The sequence below is a fragment of the Motacilla alba genome, chromosome 1 (genome assembly GCF_015832195.1).
Source record: "Motacilla alba alba isolate MOTALB_02 chromosome 1, Motacilla_alba_V1.0_pri, whole genome shotgun sequence".
In the NCBI taxonomy this organism is placed as follows: Eukaryota; Metazoa; Chordata; class Aves; order Passeriformes; family Motacillidae; genus Motacilla; species Motacilla alba.
Window position 1 is genome coordinate 108679022 of NC_052016.1, and position 17618 is coordinate 108696639.

At 38.6% G+C, this 17618-nt stretch overlaps 1 protein-coding gene across 10 annotated transcripts in view; it reads right to left on the minus strand.

Annotated features, from left to right (window-relative positions):
• Window positions 1-17618, minus strand: part of SCML2 (Scm polycomb group protein like 2) — a 76189-nt gene that overhangs the window by 36502 nt on the left and 22069 nt on the right. For 7 of the 10 annotated variants that reach the window (XM_038134033.1, XM_038134052.1, XM_038134043.1 and 4 more), the window contains 4 exons: window positions 13040-13110; window positions 8741-8975; window positions 4679-4767; window positions 2983-3226 (listed from right to left, as the gene is read on the minus strand). In XM_038134033.1, the coding sequence (XP_037989961.1) occupies window positions 2983-3226; window positions 4679-4767; window positions 8741-8975; window positions 13040-13110 (639 nt within the window). The remainder of the gene's footprint in view (window positions 1-2982; window positions 3227-4678; window positions 4768-8740; window positions 8976-13039; window positions 13111-17618) is intronic. The other 3 variants (XM_038134064.1, XM_038134071.1, XM_038134056.1) reach the window with 2 other exon arrangements.

A 17618-nucleotide genomic window follows, 5' to 3' on the forward strand; every position in this document is an offset into this window, starting at 1 on the left:
CATCTCTGCATTATCTTTTATCTCAGTTCATGAGCTAATACCAATGAGAGGTACAGAAGATACAGTTTTAAAGAGTAAAAATAACACATAATCTGGTCTGAATAATCCACATCCTAGCAGCCTGTTCTTAAACACCTCCCATGGCAGAGATCCTACATTCTCTCTGGGCATCCTAAAAGGCTAAGACAGTAGACAGTTGAAACACAATCTTCCCTAATTTGCATACTGTCTCCCTTACTGTATTTAATCTCTCTTTCTAAAGGTGAAATTAGACCCCAAAATACATCTCATGGCAGGAAATTGTTGTCCTAGGTATGAATGAAATTTAAAGCATCGTTTTTCTCTTTTATACTTAGATTGCAGGATATTGGCTTTGCATGTTCACTAAAATCTGAGGCTTTTTTTACATCCCTCTAAGTAGTGATTTAACACATTTAAATGCTTTCAGCCTTACAAAAATCAAAAATACTTTTCATATTCCCTCTGGAATTCAAGCCACTCTTAAGTCAATTATTTTCACTTTCCACTGCAGAAATTCAAGCCAGAAATACTGAGGTAACCAGCAGGGAAAAGGTCCAGACCAGAATAATACTTCAATACTCCAAGGAAATTCCTACAATGTAGTACCTGCAATATTTTCTCCCTTAATAGGAGTAGTCAATGTTAGTGTGATGTAATGAAGAATCCTGACATCATGATATTTCTGAATTCAAACAATTTGATTATACTCTTCTTGAAGCTATTATTTAAATCTTAATAAAGAATTATCATTGCAGTTCTTTAATAGCTCAACAGCAATCAAATAACAGTGAAAAACCTAACCTGAGAGCAAAAAATATTTCACCCAGATATGTAAATTCAACAAGTGTGTATAACACATACAAACATAAAACATAAAAGAAATAAAAATAACAACACAAAGCAAAATACAAATAACAAATTATTTATGTTCAGAATGGGGAAAAATGAATACACAATTTCAATAAAACTGCAATTAACTTTGGCCTCACTTTTGGAAACAAAAATAAAAACCACTCCAGCCTGCACCTCTCTGCACTCAGTTTCTATTACATGTCCCAATTCTCAATTTTAACTACAAGTCTGTAAGAACCCTGCTTCAGATTTTATTAATGCCTGGAGTGTTTTTGTTTCTCATTACAAAGCAATAGTATCCTAACTGGATAGGTATTTTAAGTCTGAATTTTGTTTGGTTTATTACCTGAAGAACTGGATTACATAACCAGCTTTACTCATTGTCAAACAACCTTGAGCTCTAATCAAGCACTAGTCAGCCAAGAAAAAATTCTGGATGCCTTACCTCAAAATATCGCTGGCTTTCCAGCATGAAATTGGAGTAGACTAAACAATTTAATAATATTCTTTCCAGAAGATCAAATTGGACTCAGTAATCTGAACTGTCACAAAAATATGTTTTAAAAATTCCATGCCACTTATTTACACAGCTCCTCTTGTGTATCACAGAATGGGTAAGGTTGGAAGGCACCACAGTGGGTCATCTGGTCTGACCTCCCTGCTCAAGCAAGGTCGTCCCAGAGCTCATGGCACAGGATTGTGTCCAGACAGCTCTGGAATATCTCCAGTGAGGGAGACTCAGCAGCTTCTCTGGGCAATCTGTTCCACGGCACAGTCATCTCCACAGTAAAGAAAAGTGTAATATTGGGAGATCATTGATGATCTCCCAAGACAAGATCAACCTTCTGAAGAAGCTGAGAAAGACACTTTAGAGACTGGGAGCACAGAAGCATTAAGACTAAGGTACTAATAGTACCTATCAGGTGACTTCTGATCCAATGTCCATCATCCTCACCTGACTTTCCCCTTCCCTCTCACTGCAGATCATTTTGGACAGTACAGCTACACACAGAGGTACTCCTTTGCTGAAATCTGCCAGAATGGACTAAATGCAATTCCAGGTACTATGACCCCTGGCAGCAACTTCAGACAGGCTGGCGAGAGCAAGGATGCAGAGGTGCCCTTAGCTTATTCCAGTTAGATTTTCCAGACAGTTCTTGATCTGCAAGCAAAAGACTGAGAAAAATAATGGGGATGGAACGGCCAGGAAACATTACTGATTTCTTGCTTCTGTTCCTTTCCTATTTCCACATGAGTGTTCTGTGACACCAATATATTTGTTCCTTACTCACCTAACACCAGCAGTGAAAATTCTCAATGAGAACAAATAATTCTGTTTAATAAAGAAATTAATTAAAATATTATTCCCCTCCTTCAAAACCTCTCTTCCTGACATTTTTCAATGGGATGAAGATAGAAAAGCTCAAACAGTTCGACAGAAAAGCCTTACACTACAGAAACCTGACAAGCAGTTCCAGAGGAGCAAAGGGATTACACTGAGGGATATCCCTCTTCATGCTATTTCTCTTCTAAGGTAGAGAGTTATTCATTATAAAGCAGCCATTAGTTAAAGAGACACTATCACCTGATCAACAAACATCCCTAAAGGCAAGAGAATGACAGAGCATTTGGAATAGGCAGCTGCAAGACAGAATTTTTTGAGTATGTAAGAAGAAACATTAAATATATGGTTTAGACCTGCAATCATCACAGAAGCAAAGACTACTTAACTTAGCAGTTAGCATAACATAAAGTGCTGCAGCAGCCAATATATTAGTATCACTAAACAGGAGCATGAATCTATCAATAATACAAACAGCAAATTTAGTTCAAGATTCTTTACAAGAACACAAAAATTAGAGGTCATCAGAAGTCCTCCTGACAGTATTAAAATAAAACATGTTCCCAGAGATACTACGAATAGGCAAAAACTGTTTCCCAGCAATTTCTATTAGCTTTAAGCTGCATAAAGAAAACTCAACAACATTTCATCCTCGTCTGCTACTCACAAATCAAATCTTCAGTCTTATCTGCATATAGCCAGCTGGTTTTTAAAATTCTGCTGTAATTGAGGAGAAAACAATTAAGCAATATTATTAGTCATCTTACCATTGTTTCCTGGTGGTTGTAATGCATCTCCTGTCAAGCTACACCATCCGACTGGGAAAATATCTCGAGAATCACACCTGCACCAATAGTCAAATGCTCCTCTCCAACCATCAAATGTAACAAAAACTTCATCTCCTTTAACATCTCCAATGGTTGCTGGGCAAATCAGGTATGGGTTCTTTCTATCTATAGCTTCAAGTTTCATTCCAACTTTAAAGCAGTTTGGCACAGGTTTTGGTGGTTCCTACAAAAATAAGCATGGTAGAATATTTGTATTTCTATGACCTCTTAAAAAAAACCAACAAAACAAAACCAAAACTAAGTAACAGCCCCTTTTTTTCCTCAACATTCTTACTACTTATAGTCACTACTCTCAGGAAGTTCTAGAAACACATTCAAGGAAACTTAGTCGTATTTCAATTTGCCTTTGCTCTTCTGCACTACAAAAATCTTCATTCTATTCCTCCAAAACACAGCTGGGATAATTAGCAAAATTCTCCATGACAGAAAGACCCTGATAAAAGTATTTACATAAGCAATAGGTTGCAACCAATACATTATGTCTGGGCAGCAAGACAGCCAAGACACTAAAATGAAATTATTACATGCTAATGAAGAAGAGGTTTGCAGAGCATGGATATTTCTGGGGACTGATAACTGTCTGGTAAAAGCTTTACCTCTCAATTAATCCATGAAAAATTCATTAGCATTGGACATTATTTATAGGCCTCTGTTAACTCACTTGGCCTTAGACCAATTCCAAGTGGACAAAAGAAAAACAAAAATCAAGTGAATGTGACTGGTATAAGTGCACCTCCACAGCGGGAGCTGTGATCTGACAGAACACAAATTACCACCTCAGCCTCAAGAACCTTATTATCCAAGCCCATCTCAGATGTGCTGCAGGCTAGCACAGAGAAGCGTGGCTCATCATGCCTCAGAAAATTTATATTATCTTATCTAAAGAAAATTATAATTATATGAAGTTAACACCAAGTGATGTGATTGCAGGCCTAAACACAACTGTTTGATTTGCTGACGTACTTCTCAGTATCACTCTGAGTATCCAAAAAGAACACACTCTGTATGACAACAGGGTTTTATCACCTCAACAAAAAATTGAACCAAGTCATTTTAATATCACTGTTCTTTTTACATGATTTTCCATATTTCACAGTAACTTACTCAAGAGTCATGTTTAAAAAACTGAATGGCTTTTTCTGCTATTTTCAACTACTTTCTCACTACATTTTAAATGATGAGTGTGTGCCCAATGAAAACATTTAACAAAACCTTTCCAACCACTACTGTATTCCAATGGGTCTTATTCCCCATCACTTTTTTTTACTCCTGTGCACATTCACATGACTACAGTGCTGTTAAGAAATGTGATATGCATTTTATCTAAAATCCATGAGACAAAAAAGGAGCAAACACAATTTTTCTGAGTAACACACCATACTTTGAAGTCTCAGCTCAGGAAAAGAAACGGCCCTCTCTATGGACTAGAAGCAGATTCCTTTCTGTCTAGTTCCATAGCATGTCAATTCAGTTCAAAGTAATTATAAATAATAGTCTTGCCTTCCCCATCTTTGCTGCACACAACAGGGTAATATCTTAGCATCCTCATTAAAAAAAAATGTAACCATGGACCAATAGAGAGGAAGTTGTTTACTAGAAAAGCCTTTCTTCTTACCTTTTTAAAGAATGCTGCAGGTGCCATTTCAGCTCCATTGAGAGTTCTTAAGAGAAACATTGGCCAAGAGGATGCATTCATCTGAAACCCTGAGGACAAACAAAAAACCAAACAAACAGCCCTACTTTCAGTTTGTAAAATACAACAGGAAAAAAAGGTTATAAAGTCTGTTTGACTAATGCGTCATTCTCTCTGTTGCAGGCTTGGCCAAAACAGAAGCAGCTAAGAAGGAATGAACATGGTCACTGTCGCTGCAGAAAGCTGTGCAATTTGTTTCCATTCTCAGGGACCTGCCTGCAAAATCACTCATCATAATGTCAGGCATTACAGATTAATGTCTAGGACTGAATGATGTGCAAGTCCCAGTACAGGAGACCATTAGGTTGTCCCACAGTCTCTGGTCCTGTGGAACTTCCCTGGCACAAGCACCTAGCTTTCTCTTCAGGTTCTGGCTCATTTATCGAGAAGATAATTTTTTGGTTTTGAGAATCTTGTTATTCTTTCACCAAACCACAGAGAAAAAAAACAGTGCAATTGGTTTTTCTCCCTCTCTCATTAAAATAAATATATAAGTAGCCATAAAAACAAAGCATACCTAACAGTGAACAAAAAAAAAATTTTACTAAACCATGTATCATATTGAAAAACATAAACCAGATGGTCTTTCTATTTCATTATTCTTCATTAACAAGTGAATAAAAATCATAACAACAATCAAATTTGCTTAGATGAACTACCTTATTCAAACAGAACAAAGGTTTGGCTGACAACCTTCTTATTCCAAATAATCTTCCCTCACAATCAACCACTTTCCAGTCAAAGGATAAAACAAAGAACAAAAAATCCTTTTGCTTTCTTTGCTTTCCAAATGAATGTTTTAAAGTAATGAGTAAGATAACAGACATACTGGACATTTTTTTCTGCTTCTTTAGCAGTTAGATGTCTGGAACAGTTCTGCAGAGAAACAGACATAATACAGCAAATCGGAATTTTTTCCACAAAGCAAATAGTACCATAATCTGCCAAGAGCTCATGAGTTCCCTCATAACTGATCTTTAAGAATTGTCTTAAAAATTTGTAACTAGAAAGGTGGACCATATCTGCAATTCTTGATCAGGTAAATAATTCACTCATTTAAAATTTGATTATATGCTACAGTGGTTCTTGAGCTCATAGCTTTAAGCTACCTTCAGTAGAATAAACAGTTTTCAAGCCAGAACTACCTATTCAACACCTAAATTATTGCAGAGCTCCTGTATGATAAATGGTGTCATAATTCGGGGACCACTGAGCTGACTGTCAGACCTGGTTTCAGACCAGAGTCTTCATAAAACCTGAACATGTGCGGTTACAGAAACACAATATTCCCAACTTGGTAGCTCAGAAAATAGATACAAGCAAGACAGAGGAGTGACAACTAAACAACAGTTTCAATTAACTTGATTTGGGCTTTAAGTTGTCCTGGTAAAACCAGAGAAAATGCTATCTGCAATGTAATTTGCTCAGAAAATTAAGCTCTCAACAACAAAAAGCTACGGAAAAGCTATGGAAAACAGAGGCTGGAACAGGAACACTTTGTGCAGCAATCACTTTCTCAAAACCCTTATGTAAAATGCATAATTAAAGCCATGTAAAAATCAGGTAGGAGGGACTATTTTAGTTAGTTATTATGATAGAAGTGGAACATTAGTATCCAGAAGGTTCTCTACTACTAAGGAAAAAAAAATCCGTTGGTTAAATGTCTAACAGGAGGTAATTATACACCCAATTAGCTCCCAGCTTTACCCAGGAACAGGATGCTGTAAAACTGCCAAAAAAGGCTTTTTCAAAAATTTATCTAGGTATGCCAGAATGTTTGATTGCTGGAATTCAGCCTATCTCCAGAAAAATCTAGGGCAGGAGGGCCAAAATCGCGGCACTCGCATTCTTTTCTGAATAATCAGCAATTGTTCAGAGGGCAGGTAAACCTACATGTCTGAATGCAGGGAAACAGCTGCTTGTTAGGTGCTGCACTGCAGGCAGCCTGACCACAGAAGAGTAAGAAACAGTATCTGACGAGAAGGCATCAACCTTTCTACTGATGGTCATGGAAAGTTTCTCCTCTTAACTAATCGACTGCCCCCATCACACATAACCAGAGTTGTTTCGTTCATCACTCTGGCTTAGAAGCACATTTTAAAAACTGTTGTGTTCCTGAAGCTGTATTTTTTAACCCGGTACATGTGTGCAGCTGAAGGAACCGCCATACTCTTCCATTTTTTATACTGGTATCACTTCATTCATTCTAGAAGGTTGTATCAAGAACTTCAGAGAGGTTAAACTGAGAAACTTCTAGGAAAAAGAAGAAAACCCAACTTTTTCCCTGATGTCAGGAATTTCTAGTGTATTCAATCAAAATCTCTATAAATTCATTGAAAGAAGAGGGGGAAAAAGCCCTTCTGGCTCAAAATGTATCTATCATAAGCAATATTTTTCTAGACTAGCACTCTGGTTGCTTTAATTTTCCTGTGCTTCTGAAGGACCACAATAGCACAAAAATCTGCCTTTATAATCTATGTGAAGTGTCTTAATGGTTATGACAACTGTTCATGTGTCTGTCTCTCTACAAGCAAATCAAGATTCATACTGTAGTGAAATTATACTTCTCATCTTTCAAACAGAAAAACTGGAATTTGCTTCCAAAGCAGGATGACAACCTTTTTGAGAGGCTACTGAGAGAAAGCATACCTATCCTGACTAAATCTCCAATAAGAATACTCTTAAGAATTACTGATGGCACCAAACCAAAAGTAGGTACATAAGCTATAAGATGGTAAAGTAGCAGCAACCAATTTCTGTATACAGCTAATTTTTAAATTATTTTACAGTTTATAACTTTTATTATTTCTCGCATCTTCTAAAAATCACAGAAGATAATAAGATAAAAGCAGGGAGAGTGTTCAGGTAAATTTTGGTCATTATTCTTCCTCTTTTTTAAAAGCAAAACTATTTGCAGATCATTGTGAAATCTTTAAATATTTCCATACATAGAATTTTAAGCTATTGACAAATATGGTATAAGAATGCAGATCTAAATATACAAGTTAATCACAGCAAAGAAAGGCAATGTCACATTTTTACTACCTCCAGCAGTTCAGTCAAAGTTACCTCTGACCATTCACCAGGTAACAAGGAATTGCTTTGTGGAATTTCCAATTTAATAAACTTCCTCAGTAAGTCTAAACCCAAGCACTATTTACCAGTTTGCAGAGACACGATGTCGTCACTCATACTGCTCATGGAAGGCAAAAGAAGTTCTGCATGATGTTTCTAAGCCTAAGAAAGCTATACCTTGTTCACAAGTGTTCGCCGTGCTCACAAACCAGCCATGACAAACTGATCTGACATTTCTGAACATATGCTGATCTGAGGCAAAAAGAATATCATGCAGTCTAAGCCTGCAGTTTGCTAGAGCTCTGGAGTGCTGCTTTCACTACCTCAGAGTAAAAATTCAGAGCAGAATGCTGCAATTCTGCACTACTCCACATTATGTTGCCTGTCCTAGAACACAATCAATTTGCTCTAGGTGCCAAAGGAAATATCCTGAGTGCCCTGCTTTCAGCAGCCCTGCTGAAGCTTCCCAGGCCTGTAGCAGCCAGTGCCCTCTTGTGAGCTGCTTGGATGCACTGATGAAGAGTAAAGGGGCAATTTGGCTTTTTCCAGTTCTTTCCAAGGGCTCCCAAAAGGAGCACACATGGCATCATGCAACAAAACACTGTATACACACACACACAAGGCAGGCTGTGTGTGAGGGAACATTTACAGAATGGGCACATTTAATATTAAGGGCCTATTAAGAAAAAACAACGACAAACAAAACTGTTCATTCTTATGTCAGAAGAATGAAAAAATAAGAAAAAAGCCACAATTCACTTAGCCAGGATTAGTTTACTTACCTCTTTTTCAATGAAATAATGGTTTGGTGAGCTGTTCATACCATTGAATTTTCCAAGACGAAAAGGTAAATTTGACTTTCTGAAAGCAATACTCTACACACATTTGTTCAGCAGCTTTGTTACTTACCAAGCGGAGGCTGGAGCATGCCCCCTTTCTTTTCACAGGTCCCGATGGGCTGTATGTCTGAGGAATCCACAAGCCTCCAGAAATCATTTTTGTTGTCACTTCCATCGAGCCGCAGCCTTAGCCTGGCACCGGTGATTCCAATGACTGTAGCGATACAAACTGAGGTAACATTGCGGGGATCGTGCGCTTCCAGTTTCATACCAACTTTGAAATCGTTGGTAGGCGGAATTCTAGACTACAATAAAAGGTCAAAGACTTATTCTTGTAGTTGTTAATACTGCTTAATTTACTTGCCAGTTCAATAGGCAGCTTTATTTCCTCCAAACTTAGCATAAAAATGTGAAGAAGCTTCTCAACTTTTGAGTGTCTAGCAGCAAGTCAGAAAACACAACTGGATAACCTACCAACTGCGTAAGCATGATTGATTTCTAAAAAGATAAGGATGCTAAGTAGGGTAACAAGGAAATTTTTATGAAGATAAGAACACAAGAGTAAAGTGAATGGAATACAAGCACATTAGGAAACATTACATTCAACTCAAAAAAGCCCATAAACCAAAACATAGACCAACGCATTAAAAAAAAATCCCAACCACAAGGTTTATTAGCTTCCAATTCAAAAGAAATAATTATCCTCATTGTAATAATATTTTGGAAATCTAAACAAAATTTGGACCCTTCTGTATCAAAAAAAGCTTACATTATAAAGAAATTAGACAGAAAAATGAGTTAGTGTTAATATTTTTAAGAAAACAGTCCTAAAGACACATAAAACTTCCATGCTAAGACAAAAACTGTAGCTTGTGCTTATTTGTAGAGAACTGAATATAATCACATACAATGCAATGCCAATTTCATTAGCACAGGGAAAAGAAATGTGACAAATGCACTTTGGTTGGTAGGAAGAACTTTTTGTCACATGCTAAAGATGAACAAAAGGGTATTTTTTACTCATGTATCAACACACTACAGGCAGAGATTGACTGGATTGCAGTCTGATTACTTGCCTTCTGTCATATTGCAGGCAAATGACTTGTAATGATGTTTAAAATTTTGTATTAACACTAACTGGGATGGAATGACTCTCACTATTCTCTTCACTTGTCTCCTCATTTCCAGCCTAAATTTTATTGATGGAATTTTCTGCCAACACTGTAATTTAATTTATTTTTGCACTATAGCAAATAAAACCAAAAGCTACAACTGACCCTTTCTCACTACCTTTTCAACAATGTAAATAAGTAAAGCACCGAAATTTCTCTTAGGAGATGATGACTGTTCTCCTATCACCCTGGAAACTCTTTTCTGCAACTCTTCAGTACAAAGTTGATTTTGAATACAGACACCCAGAACTGTAAGTAGCCTTCCCCGTGACACTTAAACCCAGTAGCTACCCTATGCAGACCAACACAGTCTGACTTCTAATATGGGAGGCACAGTAGAATACCCAAAACCATAGGCATTCACACTCACAGGACTCCTACGTCCCCTTGTGCATTCCTGAGCAGGTCAGCTGGGGATCCCACAGACTAAGTGCACTTACTTGTCTGTGGGCACAGGAAAAGACAGGAGAAATCTGCTCCTGCAGGAAGTGTTAGCGATATTTTTTCTCCACCACATTTAAATGTCTAAAATACATCTTGCTCTACTTGCTGTGTTGTGCAGGTGCACATGTATTTACATGTATTCATGTATTTACAACACACCCTAGATCAACAGCAGGAGGCCTGGAGGAGCCTGAGCCCAAAAGCCAAAGAGGAAAGCAAAATTCAGAGAGCATCTGCCAGTGCTGAACTCAGACAGCAGACTGGCTGAAACGGGAGCCGAGCATATTAAATTTAAAGAGCAATTCAATTTCAGGATATTGCTTGTCAAGCTGTTATTTTGTACAACCAGGAACAGCAACAGAAATTGAGAAAGTGGGAAGTTTGTTTCCTTGTTTGTGGAAAAGGTGAGCTTGTTTAAATACCAACAACTCAAGACAACAATTCATTCTACTAAAAAAGTAAGTCCTCCGTGCTAGTTTGTCTTTAAATAAAATAACAAAACCTCACTCGGTAAGAGCTTTGCTTTAAGTTGTGCTCAAACCACAAGGGACTGATCTTTGACAATAAAAATTTTCAACTGCTTGGGAAAAAGTTTTAGGGCAAGAAAAAGGAATATGAAGTGCATTGAAATTTTAAGTAGTTATTAAAAACAACTTAAATCAACAGATAAAATACCCTCTAAATTAAGATAAATACTTTAATCTATTTCCATTATCTGTCTGTGTCTTAATTTATGGTAGAGGCTTTAATTTATTGTTCTCTAGGTAATTTTTAATTACTACAAAATTTAAGCTTTTAAAATTCCCACAGGTCACAAATTCTGGATGTAATTGTCAGATTAATTTTCTTGCTGCACTTTATTTTCTGGCTGGCCACAGCAGTGCATTTCTTTGCATTACACAGAGTAATAATGACATGTACAATTCATGTGTAACCCAATAAAAGTCAAATTAGTCCTAGGCAAAGCACAAGCACTTCAGGTTCTAAAATCTGCAAACATTATGTTGTGAGAGGATCTAGCTCTTCACCTATTACCACTGCATATCACTTTCTACCTAAAGATCGACTCTCAGAAAAAGTGAAAATCTGCATATGCAAATTGTTTTGAAATTTGCTGTGCACATAAATTAAAGCTCTTCTTTTCAACTCACACACTACTTAAGCAATCCAGGTCACATGGACTTGTCTCTGTCAATGCATGTCACCTAAGCACCTCTATTCAAAGCATTTGGTTGCTCGGTTCAGATTTCTTGAGCATTACTCGGGGAGAGGAAGATGCAAGAAAGGCACATGGAGAGGCTTTTGAGCAGCTTTCTGCAGTAGTTACATTCCCTGGGAGCATACACTCTGGTCATGGTGGTTTATGGTCTTTGAGTATGGCACTGACCTCAGAAAGATGCAGGGACAACACACCACCCTATGCCTCTACCCAGGAGGAGTTTGAGATATGTGCCTTGTGAAAAACACATACTGTGGAATTAATTTCTGCAGCTCCACTCAGAGCTATGGACACCAGTGTTTTCAGCCACCTCTCACTGAAAAGCAGCATGACAGGGGCTCTTTGCCCTTTACCCTCATCTGCAAAGAGCAAGCTGAGATTCGAGATCTAGCATGAGGAAATGCTACCACCTGTGTTTCTCTCTCCTAATTCTCCATTCCTGCAACTGCTTCAGACTCGCTGAGTGATGGTACCTCTCCTTCTCAGACTATTCAATTCGTGCTGCTTTTTATTTGGGCCCCCACTGGAGGCCAGTATCATTCACAGTACAATCAGACCACCAACAGACCCTAGAAAACAATTTCAGAACATGCCCAAGCCACTAAACTAGACATGCACTGCCTGTCACACCTATTACACTTCTATGAACCTGAACAATCCAATTCCTTAGCAACTACCTTCCTAACCCAGTGGGGGCACACAGACCAAAATGAATCCTATTTAACTTTACACAGACAAGATACACCTCAGCTTGGGAAAACAGAGAGAGATGCCTAAAGAGATCGACTCAGTCTCCAGAGGGCTGAACAACTGGAGGACATTAGCTTACACAAGATGATAGATTTAAACTTCATCTGCAAATGCATACTAAACCATCAGGCACGGGGGATCAAACTTGTAGGGTATAGAGTAATACAAAATAGTAAAATAAACACCCTTCATCATAAATCCAGTATTTTCTTTGTATTCCCATATTTACCACTTGATTTTTTTTTTTTTTTAATTTTAGTATCTGTTACCCTAAGTAGAAAGCACTCTGTTTAGAAAGAGACAAAATTAAACACATTAGAGACCCTGGAAAAAAGTGGTGACTCAACTCTACTACACACACATGTCATAGCTAAACAGAATTGAAAGAAATCTTTCAAAAATGGGGCAAAGACTCCTCTGACAATCAGCCAATTTTTTAATTCTCAATAAAACCATGGTAGTGCTAAGATTATTGAAAAAAGTAGAAAACATTTTTTGAACACTGACAGGGCTATCTGTTTTCATTAGCCAGTCTTTTTTTAAAGGAAAACAGAGTTCAAAGAAACAATTTTAATGAAACCCTCAAAATTTGGCTTGAGGCAGAAACCAAGAATGAAAAAACTTCCGTAGCTAGTAAGTGCCAAAACTGTAAGCTACTGATAACTACAGATCAAAAGAAGTCAAATGGGAAGTCTGCAAGCAGTCTAAATGTGAAAGTTTTTCTAGGATCACCCTGTAACAGGCATACAATAGACACACACTTGCAAAACAGTATCTGGCATACCTGTCTGAAACAATGCACAGGGGCAGCTACTGATTCAGTCTCTTTCAGATAATCATCCCAATTAAACTGTTCTGGAAGACACAAGATAAAAAAATACATATGCACACTTACAAAAAAAATGAATTTAAATTAAATGAAGATTTGAGGAAAGAAAGGGACAGAAAACCCAACTATCTTGTAAAATACATTTTCTCAGAGCAGAATCATTCTCAAATGGAAACTCCACCTTTGAAATACATACAGACCTTGAAGGAGCTTCAAAAGTAATGAAAATTTACAGGGCTGAACACACAATAGACAAAATTAATATAAACCTTCCTTCAATTTTTTTCCATATTTAAAATGATCCAAGTTAGAATATCTAGATTCAGTTCTCTGCATTAGGACCTCCCAAGCATCCTTATATAAATCACATTAGCTTTTCTATATCTTAGTTGCCCTAACAGCAGGGTTGATATGATAACCTCATAAGAGTACTGAGATGATATACATTGAAAAACACAGACACATGGATACTGTTGAAATATATGTTATTTACACTATCCACTAGAAAGCAAGAAGATTAGCACAGCCTTCCAACTGCATCTTTGTCTCTTTTTATTTGAAGTCACATAAAGGTTTCTTTTTGCAGACTATCATGTAATATGGCATAAACAGATAAACAATATGGCAATTTGAAGTAACATAATCATGGTATTTTTCCCAGTGTTAACAGTGTCATTATTTATGTGTATGGGCAGGTGGATTCTGAATTTGATTTAATTAGTGTTACCAATTTTGCATGAATGGAAAATATGAAGTACCAACATCAAAGATACAAGCAAGCATATTAATTATTTTAATATAAAGTGTAAGAGAAAAGCTGCAATGGCACAGCTAATATTTTTGTTACTAAATTATCTGAGTGAGCTCTTTTGCTTATTTTTCTTGTTTGGGCAGCTGGCATCTTTCTGATGTTCCTGAAGAATAAAGCACTGATGAACCCAAAATGATGCAGTGATGCCACCCAGTGGCTCAGCAACAGCCACTCACAAGGCCTAATGCAAAATCCTTGGAGATGATGGAGAGCTTGCCCCAGTGTGCCAGTAATTCTTCCAAAAACTCCACTGGGCACAGACACTCAAACACATGGCTACAGTTTTCAGGAGAGAGGGGAAGCAAAGAAAGGATCCGAAAATGGCAGCATTTTCCAGCACTTGCACACAGCTTCTCTGAAAGACGTGTGGTGGCTCAAACCCAGAGTCTTCCTGCAGTAGCACAGCATTCAGCTGACAATATCAAGTGTCTCAAGCAAAAGGGAACCATCCCCTTGGCCTGCTGAGGTCCTGGGTTTTGGTGAAACAGACTCAAAAGTGTACGAGTCCTTTGTCCTTGCCACTGCAGAAGCCATGTGCTTGTTAGCAATGTGAGATGTCAGTAACAAGTGAGTAAAATGTCAAAAGCTGCTAATTTGGTGGTCTGGAATATATGCAGGCTGGTAACAAAGACATTTGTACGCAACATCTTGGAATTCCACCTCTTTTGGAATTAAAATTTTATTCACACATTTATATAGTAAAACTGATTTTGTATTCCTTACAAAAGGCAGGTTACATTAACTCAAGCATATATTTGTATTTCAGGAAGGTAGAAATGGCTCTTCAGAGCTTTCCCCAGAAAACAGCCTCCAGATTTGTTGCTCTTTTCATTAACAAGCCAAAGAGGGTGCAAAAATTAAATATTATGAACTGACAGCAAGGTTTTATCTTATAAAAATTCTTCTTGGACTCTAATAATAAAGCTGTCATTCCAGGTTGCCTTCTGACTTAAAAAAAAAGTTTTTTAATCAGAGTTTACTTTAGTAAAGGACCGAATTCTACATAATTATATCTAGTCAATAGAAAATATTAGTTGTGTCCCAGCTGCCTCAGATCTAACACGATGTAAAACCTGTAGTCATGCACAGCCTCATTGTGTAAAGGACTGTACAAATAAAGATACTTCAGTGACATGACATTTACCAGGCCAAACTACCACTCACCTCCTCCAAAAAAATTACATGGTAGCATTTCCCAAATGATCTGAATTTTAATAACAGGATGGTAAATTTCGTGGGGTGACCAAAAATACAGAGGGAAAGAATCAGTTTTGTTTTTTCAAGAGAACATTCACTAGAAGGACACAGAAGGTAACAGAACATTTACTAGAAAGACACAGACAGTAAGCAGCCAGCTACAGATAAAGCCAAGAGGAACACAACATTGCCTAGCTCTTTCCTTTAAATCCTGGCTATCAAAAGCTCTTGTATCAAGCAGAAATGTCCTGGAGTTAAAATTAGAAGCTCTCCACCTGTGAAGATACACTGTATTAAATTAGAGCCCAGCTCTCAGAGATGGTGCTAATTATCATTTAATTACTGCAGTTATAGAAATAGGAGACACATGTATGTTTGCAACATGTAAGATGCATCTCTAGAAAGACAACCACATTGAAAAAATATCTACACAGAAGCTTCTCTGTATTCTCAGAGTGCACGGGTAAAGAAGCAATTGTGTTATGCATCTTTCTAATTCTAAATATCCTGAAAATATGCAGCTTCTGACAAGTAGAAATCCTTAAGAAAATTAGCTCATACTAAATAATTCAATGTGCATTTCTCTTCACACTCAAATCTGCAGGCTGAATAAAACAGCTTAAGAAAAGACCGTTATGCAACAACCACAACTTTATAACCCACTGGGAAAGTGAAAACTAGAGAGAAAAAGAAAATTTTATGCTGAAGAACAAACCAGCATATACTGGAAATGGAACAAAACAAAACCCAAGCCAGAAGGTAACTAAAGCCTTTTGTAAATGAAAAAAAAATATTAGTTTAAAACCTGCATAGGAGTGAGGCTCTTAAATAGTGATTCAAAACAAGCAGCAATGGCAAAAAGCCTGACTAATTTAAAACTGGAGGAACTGAGTTCATGTCACAGTTGCCTGCAGTACTGGCACTGACCCCATGGGTCAATGACCCTCGACGCTCTCCTCAATGCTGTATCAATACCCTATCATTTCTTGTCAAACCTGCCAATCCCCAAGTAACTCCAGCTAGAAGGGCCCTCAGGAGGTCTCCAGCTCAGCTTCCTGCTCCTCCAGGGTTCCATCAGACTCAATGTGAAGATTTCCTTATCAAGGAGGAATTTCTTATGTTCCAGCCAGTATTTGTCACTTCTTCCTCAGTGGCTCTGAGAGGAGCCTGGCTCTGTCCCCTTTCCATCTACGTGACAGGTAGCTGAAGACAGCACGACCATCTCCCACATGAGCTTTCTTTTCTTTTAGCTGAAACATTGCTTCTGGCTTCAGTACCAGCTTTTTGCATTCCGGCTTCTTCAGTTTTTCGCAGGACTTCAAGCCAGCCTGCTCCAATGCAGCAGAGCCTTCCTCGCACTGTGCAGCTCCAAACTGGAGAGAGCTGTTCAGGTAAGAGTCTCTCAAATTCCCCGAAGCAGAGAGCACCTCCTCCCGCAGGTTCCATCAGACTCAATGTGAAGATTTCCTTATCAAGGAGGAATTTCTTATGTTCCAGCCAGTATTTGTCACTTCTCCTTCCTCAGTGGCTCTGAGAGGAGCCTGGCTCTGTCCCCTTTCCATCCACCTGACAGGTAGCTGAAGACAGCATGACCATCTCCCACATAAGCTTTCTTTTCTTTTAGCTGAAAAAGAAACATTCCTTCTGGTTTCAGTACCAGTTTTTTGCATTCCAGCTTCTTCAGTTTTTCGCATTCCAGCTTCTTCAGTTTTTCGCAGGACTTCAAGCCAGCCTGCTCCAATACAGCAGAGCCTTCCTCGCACTGTGCAGCTCCAAACTGAAGAGAGCCCTTCAGGTAAGAGTCTCCCAGATTCCCCAAAGCAGGGAGCGCCTCCTCCCGCAGGATCCCTTTGCAGCTGAGCTCTCTGGCCACCAGAGCTCGCTGCTGGCCCACGCTCCGCTGCTGCCTGCCGGGCTCGGGGCTTTCCGTGCTCAATTCCTTCCCAGGGCTCCGCTCTGCCCGCGGCCGAGAAGGACTCTCCATTCACCTCCGAGGCTCAGCGCTGTCCTGCCATTCCGTTTCCCCAGCGCTGACAAGTCCATCTGAAGGGCAGCCCTGCCTTCCAGCCTCCTGGCTACTCCTCCCCGTCAGATGCTGCCCACAAACTGCTCTGGCAGCGTGTTCTGTACATCGTCCCCACCTGACAGTAAGGCCTTAAACAGCATCACCCTAATACTGACCTCTAAGAAATGCCACTAGCTACCATCTAACAGGTGTCCTTGCACAGCTTGACAGTCCAGTTAATTTTTCATCCACCCATCCAAACCACATCTCACCAGTTTGCCTGAAAGGACGCTACAGAAACTGTACAAAAAGCTTTGCTAAAGTTGACGCTGAACAACATCCATTGCTCTCCCTTGTTTCCAGAGTAAGTAAGCACAAAAGGCAATCAGTCATGCACAGTTCACACACTTGACAAATCTACATCCACTGTTCCAAACCTCATTGTTGTCCTTTATTTGCTTGGAAATGGTTTCCAGAAATATTTTCTTTATAGTCTTCCTGAAGACTTAGATGGGGCAGGC